This window comes from Anomaloglossus baeobatrachus, chromosome 4, assembly GCF_048569485.1.
Source record: "Anomaloglossus baeobatrachus isolate aAnoBae1 chromosome 4, aAnoBae1.hap1, whole genome shotgun sequence".
Taxonomy (NCBI): domain Eukaryota; kingdom Metazoa; phylum Chordata; class Amphibia; order Anura; family Aromobatidae; genus Anomaloglossus; species Anomaloglossus baeobatrachus.
Window position 1 is genome coordinate 695,621,458 of NC_134356.1, and position 21,131 is coordinate 695,642,588.

General features: G+C 47.0%; 1 protein-coding gene across 1 annotated transcript in view; it reads right to left on the reverse strand.

Annotated features, from left to right (window-relative positions):
- Positions 1-370: 370 nt before the first annotated feature.
- LOC142302171 (NXPE family member 3-like) overlaps positions 371-21,131 on the reverse strand; it is a 162,882-nt gene continuing 142,121 nt past the window's right edge. Inside the window, exon 5 of the mRNA XM_075343254.1 lies at positions 371-917. Coding sequence (XP_075199369.1) covers positions 385-917 — 533 coding nt within the window. The 3' untranslated portion in view covers positions 371-384. The remainder of the gene's footprint in view (positions 918-21,131) is intronic.

The window sequence follows — 21,131 nt, forward strand, 5'->3', positions numbered from 1 at the left end:
AGGTATAAAGGAGGGGTGACCCCCACTTGTTACCCCCCGATTGTGACGTACTGGTAGCCAGCGCGGGGGATTTCTGAGTGACCCCCCGGTGGTTTGTGACAATGACTTTTTCTTGGAGTTCATGCATAATTAACAGTTCTGAATTTCCACCAAAGCTTAATAACAAACTTATTATTCTAATTATTTAACAGTGAAATCTTTTCAGCAGCTTAGTCTGTTTTTAGATTGTATTCAAGATCTCAAAATCTTTCAAAACTAGCGATCATTCATTTACTACCTGTATGAGGAGAAATTATACATTTTGTTAATTTTTATATCAATCCAACAGGTCAGGGGAGCAGCTGGGCATATAACTTGATGTAATTTACTCTTGTATGCTCTACATTACTGAGGACAAATAAAGGACAACATCAGGTCCACCTCATTTTTGACAATGATAAATGCTGGGTGAACATTCTCTGGTTCTCGGTGGCATGACGTCATCTGCCAAACATCCAATATGGTCACTTGCAGCTCGGAAAACATGGCTCTCATCACTGTGTCCAACTGATAGGACAACCAGTCATTAACCATTGCAAAATTATATCCAGTGTTGGCCGATTTAATCAGAATCTTTGTGTCAGGGCTACGTTCCAAAAGTCTAGATACAGCCTTACGAATGTGCCACAGGCGGTGAATGTACACTCCTAATGGATAAGTGGAAAAATGAGCCCAGCAAGTCAAGACGATCACCATTCCTTCCCGAGCGCCAAGTCCATCCAGCTCCGTAGCGATGTAGTGTAGCTCTTTGATTCCAATACGCTGCATACGCAGAGGCTTCTGATGAGCTCTGAAGTGCAATAAATACTTATACTCTGCATCTGTCGCCAATAATGGACCGGAGTGGGACGGCACATGGAGGTCTATTTGCTTGAGAGCTGTAGATAATCATATTTAACAAAGAGAAATCAGTCATTAATAATTAACGAAGCAAGACTGTGTTTAATATTGACAAACAGGACCATTCTCTCACCATTCAAAAACTTCAGTGGCCCAAAAGTCTGTTATTTATTATAGAATAGAGATGGGCAATTCAATTTTTCATGAACTGAGTTTGTTACTTTAGTAAATTTGCAGGATCCAGTGAATTTGAAAAATTTGCAATATAATTTGAGTGTAATTGTAAAAAACATGTCCACAGATATATTTCACAAAGCAGAGTATTGCACCGGCCAGAGAAGGCTCACATAACTCCCCCCATAATACCTTGCACCAATAAGATTACATGGTATAGAGCAACCAATCAGAAAGGACTATGATAATATGTATTAAAGCCGAGGCAGGGAACGCAGCTGTCACTTTTTAGTAAATGTGGATATTGAGAGGACATCAGAGCTCACAACTTGGCAATATAGACAGGGATAGGAAACCATTAAACACTGAATATACAATACAGAAAGTGTGTGACAGGAGAGCAGTGATACATACAGTATATCCATTTACCCACAGCCCTGTATATTGAGGTCACCTGAACATTAATAAGATTGTGTTTGAGATAAAGACCTTGAAATAAAATCTGAGGAGCCCTCAGAATGTGACACAAGGTTTTTCGGGCAAATGAAGGCTTTGCCATACTTTTAAGAAAACTTTGACAAAAATGACAAATTAGGAAGGGTTTTACAATCTCTAATAGAAAACTCTTATAGAACGATGGAATTCCTGTGCATAGGCATAAAGCCGTCAGTCAGCCATGGGGGAGGGGATAAGGTGAGCAAGCAGCCCACTAAGGGACAGATAGCTTACATGAACAGGTGATAAAGGTCAAGTATCAGTGATGTTCAGTTCCACTTATTAAAAAGTAACAATGGACTTATACATCTCTTCACTAAGTGTGAGGACCAGAATCTACTCATAAAAACATGGCGGAGCTTCGATTCCAGACGGAATTGCTCTAATTAATAAAATAATATTAAATTGCTATATCTAAACTGTAATTCATGAAAGATGCATTGATGACATTGTAAAGGGAACAGCTGACCCAGCCCCCTAAGCACCCGCATAGTGTGTTCATTATTCTTTCCACATACATATTTTAAGAAGCCCCTTTATGTGGCTTATCAAATGCTAACATAATAGAAAAATAACTGTGAAGCTGCGCTCACACTTTGCAGCATAGTTTTTGATTAATTTATGTGGGCACGATGTTCTCCCTCCCTGGGAATGTGAAATACAATTGGTTGTATGCCTTCCGCTTCTTTAGCGCTCTGTACTTTTCCAGGGAAACAGCTATAACATAGGTTTTGGCTAGCTGCGAAATCCGGAAAGAGATGGCAGTGACATTACTCTTGGAAATAGTGTCACTTATGCCCAAAGGAGCATGCTTACATACCTAAAGAGAGACTTAACCCAAGGTAATGAATGCCCCCGCCCTAGTCATCAGCTAATTTGCATAGCTTCAAATATAGTTTTATATTAATTCAGCAATTATCAAGCCACTAAAGGGCATGTTACAATGGTAAAGGAAGGTGTCAGGCTGCCAGCAGGGGGAGCTGGAGTCCTGAAGGGAAAGACACTATACGGAGCTAAATGAGCAAGGAGGGGAACTCCCAGTGTGTGCTAATGCAGTGTCTGCCAGCATCAGCCGGACAGATGAAGCTTTGGGGCATGCGAGGGACGGTCAGACGGGTCCGGGTCATACACAGTACGGGCAGCAGGAAGACTGGAGGAACTAGCAGAGGAGGAGTCGAGATCAAGCCGAGGTCAGTATCAGAGGAAACAACCGAGTGGGGAGGTAGGAGAGATGGGAACAACCGGGGCTATTGTTGGAAGGAAGGAGGTGGGACAAAGGAATGGCAGAACAACTAGGGGACAGAACACAGACAGAAGATTAGGGCACAGAGAGGGAACGAATCCGGATCACACTTACAGGAACCAGCACTCACATGCAAAGCAGCACTAAGATTATAGCCGGCGTTGGTACAACGGAGATGACAGTATTTAAATAGTGATGAGCGAGTATGCTTGTTACTGCTCGGTACTCGCACGAGTATCACTGTACTCGGGCTACTCGGCGGGTACCGAGTAATCTCGCGATACTCGTGCTGTACTCGTGGTCTTCATCCCTGCATGTTGGCGCTCTTTTGAGAGCCAGCCCTCATGCAGGGATTGGCTGGCAGACCACTGCAATGCCACAGCCCTGTTAGTTGTGGAATTGCAGTGATTGGCCGGCCTGCACAGCGTGACCGAGCCTTTATACCGGCGGGTGCGCTGTGCTCTGCACACAGCCATCTCATATTCCCTGCTATCCCCGCCCACAGGCGCCTATGATTGGTTGCAGTGAGACACGCCCCCACGCTGAGTGACAGGTGTCTCACTGCACCCAATCACAGCAGCCGGTGGGCGTGTCTATACTGTGCAGTAAAATAAATAAATAATTAAAAAAACCGGCGTGCGGTCCCCCCAATTTTAATACCAGCCAGATAAAGCCATACGGCTGAAGGCTGGTATTCTCAGGATGGGGGGGCTCCACGTTATGGGGAGCCCCCCACCCTAACAATATCAGTCAGCAGCCGCCCAGAATTGCCGCATACATTATATGCGACAGATCTGGGACTGTACCCGGCTCTTCCCGATTTACCCTAGTGCGTTGGCAAATCGGGGTAATAAGGAGTTAATGGCAGCCCATAGCTGCCACTAAATCCTAGATTAATCATGTCAGGCGTCTCCCCGAGATTCCTTCCATGATTAATCTGTAAATTACAGTTAAAAAACACACACACCCGAAAAATCCTTTATTAGAAATAAAAAACACTAACAAAGTCCCTCATTACCAATTTATTAACCCCGACAAACCTTCCTTGTCCGGCGTAATCGACGGTCCTCCAGCGTCGCGTCCAGCTCTGCTACATTGAGGTGACAGGAGCTGCAGAATACACCGCCGCTCCGGTCACCTCCACGCAGCTAATGAGGTGAGTATAGCGATCAGCTGAGCTGTCACTGAGGTTACCTGGATGCAGCGGTGGATGCAGCGGTGGCCGCGGGTAACCTCAGTGACAGCTCAGCTGATCGCTATACTCACCTCATTAGCTGCGTGGAGGTGACCGGAGCGGCGGTGAGTAGCGCGATCAGCTGAGCTGTCACTGAGGTTACCCGCGGCCACCGCTGCATCCACCGCTGCATCCAGGTAACCTCAGTGACAGCTCAGCTGATCGCTATACTCACCTCAGTTGCTGTGTGAAGCTGACAGGAGCGGCGGTGTATTCTGCAGCTCCTGTCACCTCAATGTAGCAGAGCTGGACGCGACGCTGGAGGACTGTGGAGTACGCCGGACAAGGAGGGTTTGTCGGGGTTAATAAATTGGTGATGAGGGACTTTGTTAGTGTTTTTTATTTCTAATAAAGGATTTTTCGGGTGTGTGTGTTTTTTAACTGTAATTTACAGATTAATCATGGAAGGAATCTCGGGGAGACGCCTGACATGATTAATCTAGGATTTAGTGGCAGCTATGGGCTGCCATTAACTCCTTATTACCCCGATTTGCCAACGCACTAGGGTAAATCGGGAAGAGCCGGGTACAGTCCCAGAACTGTCGCATATAATGTATGCGGCAATTCTGGGCGGCTGCTGACTGATATTGTTAGGGTGGGGGGCTCCCCATAATGTGGAGCTCCCCATCCTGAGAATACCAGCCTTCAGCCGTATGGCTTTATCTGGCTGGTATTAAAATTGGGGGGACCGCACGCCGTTTTTTTTAATTATTTAATTATTTATTTCACTGCACAGTATACACACACACACACACACACCGGCTGCTGTGTTTGGGTGCAGTGAGACACCTGTCACTCAGCGTGGGGGGCGTGTCTCACTGCAACCAATCATAGGCGCCGAAAAGCAGGAAAACAGGGATTACGAGATTGTTTAATGAGCGGCCGGCTTTTTCTAAAGAGGAAAAGCCGCCGGAATTTAGTGAACAGCCGTGCAGCGCCGCAGCAGTGATCGGGGAACGGTAAGTAAGAGAGAGGGGGGGAGAATGACCGACAGACTGTGAGAGGGGGACAGACAAGACAGAGAGAGACAGACAGAGCGAGACCGACCGACGGGAAATAGAATGCAAAAAAAAAAATGACCGACATCGCTAGTAAAAAGCACAAAACGTGCGTTTTGGACATCGGAGTGCCACACAATGTTTTACGTAAAATCTTTCATGTATTGATCTCAAAAAGTAACATACATTAGCTCTATCTCACTATTGGGTATGTGCCCTTAACATTTCCGCCATGAAAATTCATTTTGGTGTCATTTTGGAAGGTTTTCTGGTGAGTCCGTAAAAATGGCGTAAAACGCGGACAAAATTGTTCACAGCTGTGACTTTTGAGTGATAAATGCTTCAAGGGGTCTTCCCCATGCTGTTGCCATGTCATTTGAGCACTTTTCTGAGACTTTTGTGACATTTTTAGGGTTTCTACATGCTGCCGGTGGTCATTTCACAAAAATACTCGGGTCTCCCATAGGATAACATTGGGCTCGGTGCTCGGGCCGAGTACACGAGTATCTTGGGATGCTCGGCCCGAACCTCGAGCACCCGAGCTTTTTAGTACTCGCTCATCACTATAATTAAAGCATCCCAGCTCTGAAGTGGTCTGGGAGATGGATCCACCCCCTAGCCATGTGGAAACCATGACAGAAGGACTATCACAGCCACTAAAAAAGAAGAGGTGGGGAATGAAGCGGCCACCTTAAAGTTTTAAAGTATAGGGATTGAGGTCAGATCTCATCATTAGATATAGGGAGAAAAAAGGAAAAAAATATACCGTATTTTTCGGACCATAAGACGCACTTTTTTCCCCCCAAATGTTGGGGGAAAGTGGGGGGTGCGTCTTATGGTCTGACTATAAGGCTGCGGGGAATGAGGGTGCCGCGGTGGAGCGGGTCATCGGGGCACAAACAGGTTGTAACAGCCTGCCGTGACCACGTGGGCCCGCTCATTACATATACACGCCCATCCTCCCGCCCATCATCTCTCAGCGAAACCGGCGCTGACAGGTGGGCGGGGTGATGGGCTGGGGGGTGCGTGCAGAATTAGCAGCCGGCCGTGATCACCCCTGGCAACTACAGCCTGGAGTGATCATGTGCGGCTGTATTCACTGCCCCTCGTGCATCATTATCAGCGCGGGGTGCAGTGAATCAGTGTACTCACCCGTCACCGTGTGTGGAGCCGCCCCCCTGCAGCATCGCGTATTCCTGTCTGTGCCGGCGGTCAGCTGGTCTAGACACTAGCGGCGCGCACCGAGATGACGTCATCGCTGTGCGCGCCGCTAGTATCCACCAGAATCGATCAGCTTACCGCCGGCACAGACAGGAAGACGCGATGCTGCAGACAACGGTGACGGCTCCACACAGCGGCGCTGCAGCTGAGACAGAGATCGGTGCTTCAGGGAGTGAGGAAGGGTAAGTATAAACGTTTATTTTTTTTTTCCTGTGCCACAGGATACACGCCATTTACCAGGATGGGGGTATATCATGAGCAGGATGGATGGGGGCATATCATGAGCAGGATGGATGGGGGTATATCATGAGCAGGATGGATGGGGGCATATCATGAGCAGGATGGATGGGGGTATATCATGAGTAGAGATGAGCAAACCGGTCCCGGTTCGGCTCGAGGTCGGTTCGCCGAACGGAGCTCCCGTTCGAGTTCGGTTCGTCGAACGTTCGACGAACCGAACTCGAACTGCATAGGAAACAATGGCAGGCAATCACAAACACAGAAAAACACCTAGAAAACACCCTCAAAGGTGTCCAAAAGCTGACAAAAAACTCACAACACAACACAAACACATGGGAAAGTGACAAGGACATATACTCATGCGAAAACAAAAGAGCTGGACAAGGAAAAAGAGGACGAGACACAGATATAGGCATGGCAGGCCCTTCTAAAATCATGTAAAACACCGCAAGGTGACTCCAAGCGGAGTCTCCCTTTTTTCCAAAAATTGGGCCACACAGACACCCCTTCAGTGGCAGCACTTGTGCCCCAGTTGCACACTTCACAGCTAGATTTGCATCAAGCACATTCAAAAATACGCCATAATTAACCGTCCCCAGGATGACACCGGGGTAGGTAGCAAAGTCTTTCCTGATCCCAGCTCTGTTCATCTTGGCTCCTTTTAGAAAACACAGCAAGCAAGGGTTACTCCAAGCGGAGTCTCCCTTTTTTCCAAATATTGGGCCCCACACACACCCACCCCTTCAGTGGCAGCAGTTGTGCCCCAGTTGTACAATTCACAGCTAGATTTGCATCAAGCACATTCAAAAATACGCCATAATTAACCGTCCCCAGGATGACACCGGGGTAGGTAGCAAAGTCTTTCCTGATCCCAGCTCTGTTCATCTTGGCTCCTTTTAGAAAACACAGCAAGCAAGGGTTACTCCAAGCGGAGTCTCCCTTTTTTCCAAATATTGGGCCCCACACACACCCACCCCTTCAGTAGCAGCAGTTGTGCCCCAGTTGTACACTTCACAGCTAGATTTGCATCAAGCACATTCAAAAATACGCCATTCTGAACCGTCCCCAGGATGACACCGGGGTAGGTAGCAAAGTCTTTCCTGATCCCAGTTCTGTTCATCTAGGATCATTTTTAAAAACACAGCAAGCAAGGGTTACTCCAAGCGGAGTCTCCCTTTTTTCCAAAAATTGGGCCCCACACACACCCACCCCTTTCAGTGGCAGCACTTGTGCCATAGTTGCAAATAGGATGTTTTGGTTTGCATCAAGCACATTCCAAATCCACAAGCATTTACTCTCCCCAGGATGACACAGGGGTAGTAAATTCCTTCTGGATCCATGACTTGTTCATTTTGATGAATGTTAGTCTGTCCACATTGTCACTGGACAGATGCGTGCACTTATCTGTCAGCACACACCCAGCAGCACTGAAGACACGTTCAGAGACAACGCTGGCAGCTGGACACGACAAAATCTCCAAGGCGTAACTGGAGAGCTCTGGCCATTTTTCGAGATTTGAAGCCCAAAATGAGCAAGGCTCCATTTGCAAAGTCATGGCATCGATGTTCATTTGGAGATACTCCTGTATCATCCTCTCCAGCCGTTGACTATGTGTCAGACTTGTTGTCTCTGGTGGCCTTGCAAAGGAGGGTCTAAAAAAATTATGAAAAGATTCCATAAAATTGCTGTTACCAGCACCAGTTACGGTGCTACTGGTACGGGTAGACTGTTGAAGATGATGAGACCGTCCCATGTTTGTCAAGTTACAACTGGGAGATTCACTCCCTGCACCTGCACGGTTGTTTGGTGGAAAAGCCGAGCTAAGATCGAGTAACAGCTTCTGCTGATACTCCTGCATACGTGCGTCCCTTTCTATGGCTGGAATTATGTCACAAAATTTGGACTTGTACTGGGGATCCAATAGTGTGGCAAGCCAGTAGTCATCATCACTTCTAATTTTGACAATACGAGGGTCATGTTGGAGGTAGTGCAACAAGAAGGCACTCATGTGTCTTGCGCAGCCATACGGACCAAATCCACGCTGTGTTTGTGGCATAGAGGTGCTAACCGTTCTTTCTTCCTCTGACATCTCCCCCCAACCTCTTTCAACAGAAATTTGACCAAGGTCTCCCTCATCCGCTGAGACTTCCATGTCCATGGACAGTTCGTCCTCCATTTCTTCATGTTGTCCTGCACCTTCCTCAACATTTAGCCTGCTACCATGCGCCCTTGTTGATCCCTGTCCCCCATGTTCCCATGCCTGCCGCGTTGGTGATGATGAACGTCTGGACCTTGGTGATGTTGTTGTCCCTTGCGCATATGAATCCTCCTGTAGTTCCTCCCCTTCCTGTTGTCCCGCCACCTGACTCCGAATAGTGTTTAGCGTGTGCTCCAGCATGTAAATGACTGGAATTGTCATGCTGATAATGGCATTGTCAGCGCTAAACATATTCGTCGCCATGTCGAAACTGTGCAGAAGGGTGCATAGGTCCTTGATCTGAGACCACTCCATCAGGGTGATCTGCCCCACCTCTGCATCTCGTTGGCCCAGGCTATACGTCATGACGTATTGCACCAGGGCTCTGCGGTGCTGCCACAGTCGCTGTAACATGTGGAGAGTTGAATTCCAGCGTGTCGCCACATCGCATTTCAGGCGATGAACCGGCAGGCCGAAAGACTTCTGGAGCGATGCAAGTCGCTCAGCTGCGGCGCTTGAACGGCGGAAGTAAGCAGACAGTTTTCGTGCCCTGATCAGAAGGCCATCTAGGCCGGGATAGTGTGTTAAAAATTGCTGGACAACAAGGTTCAACACGTGAGCCATACAAGGCACGTGTGTCACCTTGCCCAGGCGAAGGGCCGCACCCAGGTTTGCAGCATTGTCGCACACGGCCTTACCAGGCTGCAGGTTGAGCGGAGACAACCATTTATTAAACTCGGACCGCAGAGCTGACCACAACTCCTCAGCTGTGTGACTCCTATTCCCAAGACATGTCAAGCTAAAGACCGCCTGATGCCGTTGCGCTCTGCTGCCAGCATAGTAATGAGGCGTGCGTGATTCCTTCTGCGCAGTGAGAACGCTGGTGGCCTGACCAGGCAGGCTTGGGGCGGAGGTGGAGGACCCAGATGAGGTGGAGGAGGCAGAAGCAGTGGCGGAACTTGGACAGACAGAGGATTGACACACAAGTCGTGGGGACGGCAAGACTTGTGCAGCAGACCCTTCACCATCTATCACCATTGTTACCCAGTGCCCAGTGAGCGACATGTAACGTCCCTGTCCATGCTTACTGGTCCAAGTATTGGTGGTGAAATGCACCCGTTCACACACAGAGTTTCTCAAGGAAGCGGTGATGTTGTGTGCGACATGCTGGTGTAGCGCGGGCACACCTTTCTTAGAGAAGAAGTGGCGACTAGGCATCTGGTACTGGGGCACAGCGACAGACATAAGGTCTCTAAAATCCTGTATGTCCACCAGGCGGAAAGGCAGTATTTCGGTAGCCAAGAGCTTACAGAGGGATAGAGTCAACCTCTTAGCTTTGTCATGGGTCGCAGGAAGTGGCCTTTTATTTGACCACATCTGAGGGACAGAGATCTGGCTGCTGTGTGTAGACGGTGTTGAGTAGGGTGTCCCTGGAAAAATGCAGGTTTGTGAGGAAAGTGCAGGCGGAGACATGATGTTGCCTTCATCCAACGTTGGTGCTATCGATGTCTGAGAGAGCTGTACACACTCACTTGTTTCCCCTTCAAAACCAACTGACGACCTACCAAGCAAAGTGCCTGTTGCGGTTACAGTGGTGGAAGTTGTGCGTGGAAAAACAGGTGTGACAGCTGTCCCCACAGTCCTAGAAGACGAAGAGCGCGCGGATGCACTGGAAGGGGCAGGCGGTGGATGGTTCGCTCCGCTAGGCCGCATTGCAGCAAGGTGAGCTTCCCACCGGGACATATGATATTTATTCATGTGACGATTCATGGAAGAAGTTGTCAAACTGCTGAGGTTTTGACCTCTACTAATAGAACCATGAAAAATTTTACAGATCACATAATTTGGGCGATCTTTTGCTATGTCAAAAAAGGACCAGGCTAGGCAAGGCTTAGAGGGCATGCGACCTGTTGATCCACCCCGACTAGTGCTCAGAGGCAGAGTGGTGGCTAATGATGCAGTTGTAGACGTGCTACCAGTGCTCCGACTCTGTCCAGGAAGGCGCAAGGTAACTTCGTCGTCGGTTGCATCCTCCTCCACCACCTCTGTTGACCTCCTCGAGTGCCTGACTGTGGGTTGACAGTAGGTGGGATCTAGAACTTCATCATCAATTGTTGTGTTTGCACTCCCCTCCCCCTCAGACCGAGCCTCTTCTTGCCCTGACCGAATATTTAAGTTGTCATCCCAATCGGGTATCTGCGTCTCATCTTCATCAGCATGTTCCTCATTGTCTATAACCACAGTTGTTACAGTTTGTGACAAAGGGTCAACATTATGCTCAGAAACTTGGTCCTCACGGCCTGAATCAGAGTCACAAAGGTTCTGGGCATCACTGCAGACCATTTCCTGGTCTGTACTCACTGTAGCTTGGGAACAGACCTCTGATTCCCAGGCTATAGTGTGACTGAACAGCTCTGCAGACTCAGCCATCTCAGTTCCACCATACTGTGCAGGGCTGATGGAGACTTCAGAGTTGGGAGAAAGCAAGTTTGATTGGGATGACAACTCAGAGGACTGGTGTTTTTTGGATGCGGTACTTGAAGTGGCTGAGAGGGCACTTGTTGGACCACTTGAGATCCATTCAAGCATTTTGCTTTTTTGGCCATCATCTAGCTTTGTTCCTGTTGTTCGTGTCCGTAAAAAAGGGAGCACATCGGATTGTCCATGGTAAGTAGTAGACATCTTACTTTTGCTGGAAGATGTTCTATCTTCAGCAGATGATAATGGAGCTTTGCCACCTTCCCCACGGACAAACCCTTTTTTTCCTTTTCCAGCACGCCTCTTCCCCTTTCCACCAGCATCTGTCATTTTGCCATTCATGTTGATTGCAACAAGATTGTGCACTGAAAATGTGGTAGTAAATATTGAGAGGTGGTGTAGATTACAGCGGTGGTCTAGCTTTATTAACAGCAGAATAATAAAGAATAAATATCCCTGACAATGCAACTACGGCCCTTAAACTGGCAGCATAAATTGCTAGTATAATGGCTGAGTTATAATGAGCTGGAGTGTGCAATGCAGGCAGACGTGCTGCAAATATCTGTGCACTAATGGGACTATACAGAAGTCCAAAGAGCCCCTAATCTTGCCAATATTCTATCCCCCAGTTTGGTTGTAAGCAAAATGGACAATGCCATCTCTAAAAATTGGTTATCCTGTACAGGTTTTTTTGGCTGTGGGCACAATTTTTGCATCTCATGCAAACATGCAAAAAAATGCAAATCATTTACTTCTAATTATACAGGACTTTCCTATAACATTAACAGCTTTATAAACTGCAATACCCCAAATGTGGTTTATTTGATTGAGTGTATTTCCTGTCACGTTCAATATGTTGGCTGCACGAGTTGTCCCCTCAAACAAAGAATACGCAGACACATGTCAGACACATTAAATACATCTGCGGTAAATGTGTCTGCTGTTTCTAGACACTTTGCCTCTGTTCACAATAGACGTCTTGACAATCTTGTTTTCACAGGCATTGAAAAAGTTTCCAGACCTAAAAGGGGTGGGGATCTTAGAAGAAAGATTCTTAATAGAGAATCTTTCTGGATCTTTAAATTGGGCAAGAGAATGCCGCATGGTCTGAATATGAGGAGAGATCTGGTTATGCAGTATACTTGAATTCCTGAATTATTTGTTCTTTATAGGACATACCTTTTTTAGTACCAATAACTATATCATATTATAGTGTAGTAATTATTGGATATTTGATGTTTTAAGGTTATTCCTTTAGCATTTGAATTTAAATTTTCACTATATAGCAATTTGGACATTAACAAATGTTTTTGTTTTTTTTTTTCCTTCCTTTTTTTGTCCCTGTCAGGAGAAAAAAATCTTTCTTGTCTCTAAAGAGCCCCTTCTCTATTGATTATACCGGGCATATATATATTTCTTATCATGTGATCTCTCTGGTTGCTTCTGTTTTTAATCAGTTTATGTATATATATATTTTTTGGTGTTTTTTCCTTTACTTTCTGTTGTTGTGCTGATTTTTTGGTGCAGTGTCTCAGTTTCTATTCTTTCCCTTTTTTTTTCTCTTCTCTGTGCTCTCCACATTAAATGGGCTGGGTGGTAACACATCCAATCAATTCAACCTGTTCTTGTTGTGCACAGACTTTAAATACTGTTTTAGAGATTTCCTCTGCGCATTCCATGATTAAGACCTATTCAGGTTGAAACACGTAGGAAACAGCTCCTCTGTCTTGCCTCTCCATTTTTTGTCTTGCTTGGATGGAATATTAATATTTTTATTACCAATAAAGAAACTGTTTTTTAAGAAAATTCTACTTTCTCCTGAAGTTGCTGGAATTTCTTCCTTTCTTCATATACAGAAGTCCAATAGCCACGTTTAGGATGCCACTAGGTTCACTGAGTGTTTGCTAGTATAATGGCTTAGTTATAATGAGTTGGAGTGTGCAATGCAGGCAGATGCGCTCTGCAAATGTCTTTGCACTAGTGTGAATAGACAAAAGTCCAATAGCCACGTATAGGATGCCACTAGGTACACTGAGTGTTTGCTAGTATAATGGCTTAGTTATAATGAGTTGGAGTGTGCAATGCAGGCAGACGTGCTGCAAATGTCTTTGCACTAGTGGGACTATAGCAAAGTCCAATAGCCACGTTTAGGATGCCACTAGGTACGCTGACTGTTTGCTAGTATAATGGCTTAGTTATAATGAGTAGAGTTGAGCGCGGTTCGTGGTTCGTGGTTCTCCAGTTCTAGGCTCGAGTGATTTTGGGGCATGTTCTAGATCGAACTAGAACTCGAGCTTTTTGCAAAAGCTCGATAGTTCTAGAAACGTTCGAGAACGGTTCTAGCAGCAAAAAAACAGCTAAATCCTAGCTTGGTTTCTGCTGTAATAGTGTAAGTCACTCTGTGAATCAAACTATTATCACATTTCAGTGTATAGTGTGCGGGAACAGCGCCTTCAGATCACTGCTGTTTCTATAATGGCGATCGCCATTTTTTTTTTTTTTTCTTGTCTTCCTTCCCTAAGCGCGCGCGTCTTGTGGGGCGGGCCAGCATGTCAGCCAATCACAGACACACACACAGCTAAGTGGACTTTGAGCCAGAGAAGCAACGGCATGTGTGATAGGATCTGCATGTCACATGTCCCTGCATTATAAAACCGGACATTTTCTTCACGGACGCCATTATCTGCCTTCTGCGTCTTTGGTGTCAGACATCACTGTCGCAGCTCCGTCTTCCTGAGTCCTATAGCCGATACAGCTGTATGCGCTGCATACACAGCGTTAGACAGCTTAGGGAGAGCACTTTATAGCAGTCCTTTTAAGGGCTCAAACCGGCAGGGTCAGAGTTAAGGTGACAGGTCCTGAAAACAGAGACAGCGTCTGTGTAGCCCAGGTCAGGGATTTCCTCCCTGCATTTCACCATTAGGAGGGAATAGAAAGGCAGGCTTCCATTCCTTTACCCATACCCACAATCCTGGCACTGTACCCTCTTGTCCTCTGCACACTCCAACTCATAACTAAGCCATTATACTAGCAAACACTCAGTGTACCTAGTGGCATCCTATCTGTGGCTATTGGACTTTGCTATAGTCCCACTAGTGCCAAGACATTTGCAGAGCGCATCTGCCTGCATTGCACACTCCAACTCATTATAACTAAGCCATTATACTAGCAAACACTCAGTGTACCTAGTGGCATCCTATACGTGGCTATTGGACTTTGCTATAGTCCCACTAGTGCAAAGACATTTGCAGAGCGCGTCTGCCTGCATTGCACACTCCAACTCATTATAACTAAGCCATTATACTAGCAAACACTCAGTGTACCTAGTGGCATCCTATACGTGGCTATTGGACTTTGCTATAGTCCCACTAGTGCCAAGACATTTGCAGAGCGCATCTGCCTGCGTTGCACACTCCAACTAATTATAACTAAGCCATTATACTAGCACACACTCAGTGTACCTAGTGGCATCCTATACGTGGCTATTGGACTTTGCTATAGTCCCACTAGTGCCAAGACATTTGCAGAGCGCATCTGCCTGCGTTGCACACTCCAACTAATTATAACTAAGCCATTATACTAGCAAACACTCAGTGTACCTAGTGGCATCCTATACGTGGCTATTGGACTTTGCTATAGTCCCACTAGTGCCAAGACATTTGCAGAGCGCATCTGCCTGCGTTGCACACTCCAACTAATTATAACTAAGCCATTATACTAGCAAACACTTAGTGTACCTAGTGGCATCCTATACGTGGCTATTGGACTTTGCTATAGTCCCACTAGTGCCAAGACATTTGCAGAGCGCATCTGCCTGCGTTGCACACTCCAACTAATTATAACTAAGCCATTATACTAACACACACTCAGTGTACCTAGTGGCATCCTAAACGTGGCTATTGGACTTTGCTATAGTCCCACTAGTGCCAAGACATTTGCAGAGCGCATCTGCCTGCGTTGCACACTCCAACTAATTATAACTAAGCCATTATACTAGCAAACACTTAGTGTACCTAGTGGCATCCTATACGTGGCTATTGGACTTTGCTATAGTCCCACTAGTGCCAAGACATTTGCAGAGCGCATCTGCCTGCGTTGCACACTCCAACTAATTATAACTAAGCCATTATACTAGCACACACTCAGTGTACCTAGTGGCATCCTATACGTGGCTATTGGACTTTGCTATAGTCCCACTAGTGCCAAGACATTTGCAGAGCGCATCTGCCTGCGTTGCACACTCCAACTAATTATAACTAAGCCATTATACTAGCAAACACTTAGTGTACCTAGTGGCATCCTATACGTGGCTATTGGACTTTGCTATAGTCCCACTAGTGCCAAGACATTTGCAGAGCGCATCTGCCTGCGTTGCACACTCCAACTATCTATAACTAAGCCATTATACTAGCACACACTCAGTGTACCTAGTGGCATCCTATACGTGGCTATTGGACTTTGCTATAGTCCCACTAGTGCCAAGACATTTGCAGAGCGCATCTGCCTGCGTTGCACACTCCAACTAATTATAACTAAGCCATTATACTAGCAAACACTTAGTGTACCTAGTGGCATCCTATACGTGGCTATTGGACTTTGCTATAGTCCCACTAGTGCCAAGACATTTGCAGAGCGCATCTGCCTGCGTTGCACACTCCAACTAATTATAACTAAGCCATTATACTAGCACACACTCAGTGTACCTAGTGGCATCCTATACGTGGCTATTGGACTTTGCTATAGTCCCACTAGTGCCAAGACATTTGCAGAGCGCATCTGCCTGCGTTGCACACTCCAACTAATTATAACTAAGCCATTATACTAGCAAACACTTAGTGTACCTAGTGGCATCCTATACGTGGCTATTGGACTTTGCTATAGTCCCACTAGTGCCAAGACATTTGCAGAGCGCATCTGCCTGCGTTGCACACTCCAACTAATTATAACTAAGCCATTATACTAGCAAACACTTAGTGTACCTAGTGGCATCCTATACGTGGCTATTGGACTTTGCTATAGTCCCACTAGTGCCAAGACATTTGCAGAGCGCATCTGCCTGCGTTGCACACTCCAACTAATAACTAAGCCATTATACTAGCACACACTCAGTGTACCTAGTGGCATCCTATACGTGGCTATTGGACTTTGCTATAGTCCCACTAGTGCCAAGACATTTGCAGAGCGCATCTGCCTGCGTTGCACACTCCAACTAATTATAACTAAGCCATTATACTAGCACACACTCAGTGTACCTAGTGGCATCCTATACGTGGCTATTGGACTTTGCTATAGTCCCACTAGTGCCAAGACATTTGCAGAGCGCATCTGCCTGCGTTGCACACTCCAACTAATTATAACTAAGCCATTATACTAGCAAACACTTAGTGTACCTAGTGGCATCCTATACGTGGCTATTGGACTTTGCTATAGTCCCACTAGTGCCAAGACATTTGCAGAGCGCATCTGCCTGCGTTGCACACTCCAACTAATTATAACTAAGCCATTATACTAACACACACTCAGTGTACCTAGTGGCATCCTATACGTGGCTATTGGACTTTGCTATAGTCCCACTAGTGCCAAGACATTTGCAGAGCGCATCTGCCTGCGTTGCACACTCCAACTAATTATAACTAAGCCATTATACTAGCAAACACTTAGTGTACCTAGCGGCATCCTATACGTGGCTATTGGACTTTGCTATAGTCCCACTAGTGCCAAGACATTTGCAGAGCGCATCTGCCTGCGTTGCACACTCCAACTAATTATAACTAAGCCATTATACTAGCAAACACTTAGTGTACCTAGTGGCATCCTATACGTGGCTATTGGACTTTGCTATAGTCCCACTAGTGCCAAGACATTTGCAGAGCGCATCTGCCTGCGTTGCACACTCCAACTAATTATAACTAAGCCATTATACTAGCACACACTCAGTGTACCTAGTGGCATCCTATACGTGGCTATTGGACTTTGCTATAGTCCCACTAGTGCCAAGACATTTGCAGAGCGCATCTGCCTGCGTTGCACACTCCAACTAATTATAACTAAGCCATTATACTAGCAAACACTCAGTGTACCTAGTGGCATCCTATACGTGGCTATTGGACTTTGCTTTAGTCCCACTAGTGCCAAGACATTTGCAGCACGTCTGCCTGCGTTGCACACTCCAACTAATTATAACTAAGTTACATTGTCAGGGATATTTATTCTTTATTATTCTGCTGTTAATAAAGCTAGACCACCACTGCAATCTTCACCACCTCTCAATTTTTACTACCACATTTTCAGTCCACAATCTTGTCGCAATCAACATGAGTGGCAAAATGACAGATGCTGGTGGAAAGGGGAAGACGCGTGGTGGAAAAGGAAAAAAAGGTTTTGTCAGTGGGGAAGGTGGCAAAGCTCCATTATCATCTGCTGCAGATAGACCATCTACTAGCAAAAGTAAGATGTCTACTACTTATTGTGGACAATCCGATGTGCTCCCTTTTTTACGGACACGAACAAGAGGAACAAAGGTAGATGATGGGCAAAAAAGGAAAATGCTTGAATGGATCTCAAGTGGTCCAACAAGTGCCCTCTCAGCCACTTCAAGTACCGCATCCAAAAAACACCAGTCCTCTGAGTTGTCATCCCAATCACACTTGATTTCTCCCAGCTCTGAAGTCTCCATCAGCCCTGCACAGTATGGTGGAACTGAGATGTCTGAGTCTGCAGAGCTGTTCAGTCACACTATAGCCTGGGAATCAGAGGTCTGCTCCCAAGCTACAGTGAGTACAGAACAGGAAATGGTCTGCAGTGATGCCCAGAACCTTTGTGACTCTGATTCAGGCCGTGAGGACCAAGTTTCTGAGCATAATGTTGACCCTTTGTCACAAACTGTAACACCTGTGGTTATAGACAATGAGGAACATACTGATGAAGATGAGACACAGATACCCGATTGGGATGACAACTTAAATATTCGGTCAGGGCAAGAAGAGGCTCGGTCTGAGGGGGAGGGGAGTGCAAACACAACAATTGATGATGACGTTCTAGATCCCACCTACTGTCAACCCCCAGTCAGTAACTCGAGGAGGTCAACAGAGGCGGTGGAGGAGGATGCAACCGACGACGAAGTTACCTTGCGCCTTCCTGGACAGAGTCGGAGCACTGGTAGCACGTCTACAACTGCATCCTCAGCCACCACTCTGCCTATGAGCATTATTCGGGGTGGATCAACAGGTCGCATGGCCTCTAAGCCTTGCCTAGCCTGGTCCTTTTTTCACATCGAAAAAGATCGCCCAACTCATGTGATATGTAACATTTGTCATGATTCTGTTAGTAGAGGTCAAAACCTCAGCAGTTTGACAACTTCTTCCATGAATCGTCACATGACTAAATATCATAAGTCCCGGTGGGAAGCTCACCGTGCTGCAATGCGGCCTAGCGGAGCGAACCATCCACCGCCCGCCCCTTCCAGTGCATCCGCGCGCTCTTCATCTTCTAGGACTGTGGGGACAGCTGTCACACCTGTTTTTCCACGCAAAACTTCCACCACTGTAACCGCAACAGGCAGTTTGCTTGGTAGGTCGTCAGTTGGTTTGGAAGGGGAAACAAGTGAGTGTGTACAGCTCTCTCAGACATCGATAGCACCAACGTTGGATGAAGGCAACATCATGTCTCCGCCTGCACTTTCCTCACAAACCTGCATTTTTCCAGGGACACCCTACTCAACACCGTCTACACACAGCAGCCAGATCTCTGTCCCTCAGATGTGGTCAAATAAAAGGCCACTTCCTCCGACCCATGACAAAGCTAAGAGGTTGACTCTATCCCTCTGTAAGCTGTTGGCTACCGAAATGCTGCCTTTCCGCCTAGTGGACACACAGGATTTTAGAGACCTTATGTCTGTCGCTGTGCCCCAGTACCAGATGCCTAGTCGCCACTACTTCTCTAAGAAAGGTGTGCCCGCGCTACACCAGCATGTCGCACACAACATCACCGCTTCCTTGAGAAACTCTGTGTGTGAACGGGTGCATTTCACCACCGATACTTGGACCAGTAAGCATGGACAGGGACGTTACATGTCGCTGACTGGGCACTGGGTAACTATGGTGATAGATGGTGAAGGGTCTGCTGCACAAGTCTTGCCGTCCCCACGACTTGTGTGTCAATCCTCTGTCTGTCCAAGTTCCGCCACTGCTTCTGCATCCTCCACCTCATCTGGGTCCTCCACCTCCGCCCCAAGCCTGCCTGGTCAGGCCACCAGCGTTCTCACTGCGCAGAAGGAATCACGCACCCCTCATTACTATGCTGGCAGCAGAGCGCAACGGCATCAGGCGGTCTTTAGCTTGACATGTCTTGGTAATAAGAGTCACACAGCTGAGGAGTTGTGGTCAGCTCTGCGGTCCGAGTTTAATAAATGGTTGTCTCCACTCAACCTGCAGCCTGGTAAGGCCGTGTGCGACAATGCTGCAAACCTGGGTGCGGCCCTTCGCCTGGGCAAGGTGACACACGTACCTTGTATGGCTCACGTGTTGAACCTTGTCGTGCAGCAATTTTTAACACACTATCCCGGCCTAGATGGCCTTCTGAACAGGGCACGAAAACTGTCTGCTCACTTCCGCCGTTCAAGCGCCGCAGCTGAGCGACTTGCATCGCTCCAGAAGTCTTTCGGCCTGCCGGTTCATCGCCTAAAATGCGATGTGGCGACACGCTGGAATTCAACTCTCCACATGTTACAGCGACTGTGGCAGCACCGCAGAGCCCTGGTGCAATACGTCATGACGTATAGCCTGGGCCAACGAGATGCAGAGGTGGGGCAGATCACCCTGATGGAGTGGTCTCAGATCAAGGACCTATGCACCCTTCTGCACAGTTTCGACATGGCGACGAATATGTTTAGCGCTGACAATGCCATTATCAGCATGACGATTCCAGTCATTTACATGCTGGAGCACACGCTAAACACTATTCGGAGTCAGGGGGTGGGACAACATGAAGGGGAGGAACTACAGGAGGATTCATATGCGCAAGGGACAACAACATCACCAAGGTCCAGACGTTCATCATCACCAACGCAGCAGGCATGGGACCAAGGGGGACAGGGATCGACAAGGGCGCATAGTAGCAGGCGAAATGTTGAGCAAGGTGCAGGAGAACATGAAGAAATGGAGGACGAACTGTCCATGGACATGGAAGACTCAGCGGATGAGGGAGACCTTGGTCAAATTTCAGTTGAAAGAGGTTGGGGTCAGATGTCAGAGGAAGAAAGAACGGGTAGCACCTCTATGCCACAAACACAGCGTGGACTTGGTCCGCATGGCTGCGCAAGACACATGAGTGCCTTTTTGTTGCACTACCTCCAACATGACAGTCGTATTGTCAAAATTAGAAGTGATGATGACTACTGGATTGCCACACTATTAGATCCCCGGTACAAGTCCAAATTTTGTGACATAATTCCAGCCATAGAAAGGGACGCACGTATGCAGGAGTATCAGCAGAAGCTGTTACTAGATCTTAGCTCGGCTTTTCCACCAAACAACCGTGCAGGTGCAGGGAGTGAATCTCCCAGTTGTAACTTGACAAACATGGAACGGTCTCGTCATCTTCAACAGTCTACCCGTACCAGTAGGACCGTATCTGGTGCCGGTAACAGCAATTTTATGGAATCTTTTCATAATTTTTTTAGACCCTCTTTTGCAAGGCCACCAGAGACAACAAGTCTGACACATAGTCAACGGCTGGAGAGGATGATACAGGAGTATCTCCAAATGAACATCGATGCCATGACTGTGCAACTGGAGCCTTGCTCCTTTTGGGCTTCAAACCTAGAAAAATGGCCAGAGCTCGCAACTTACGCCTTGGAGATTTTGTCGTGTCCAGCTGCCAGCGTTGTCTCTGAACGTTTATTCAGTGCTGCTGGGTGTGTGCTGACAGATAAGCGCACGCGTCTGTCCAGTGACAATGTGGACAGACTGACGT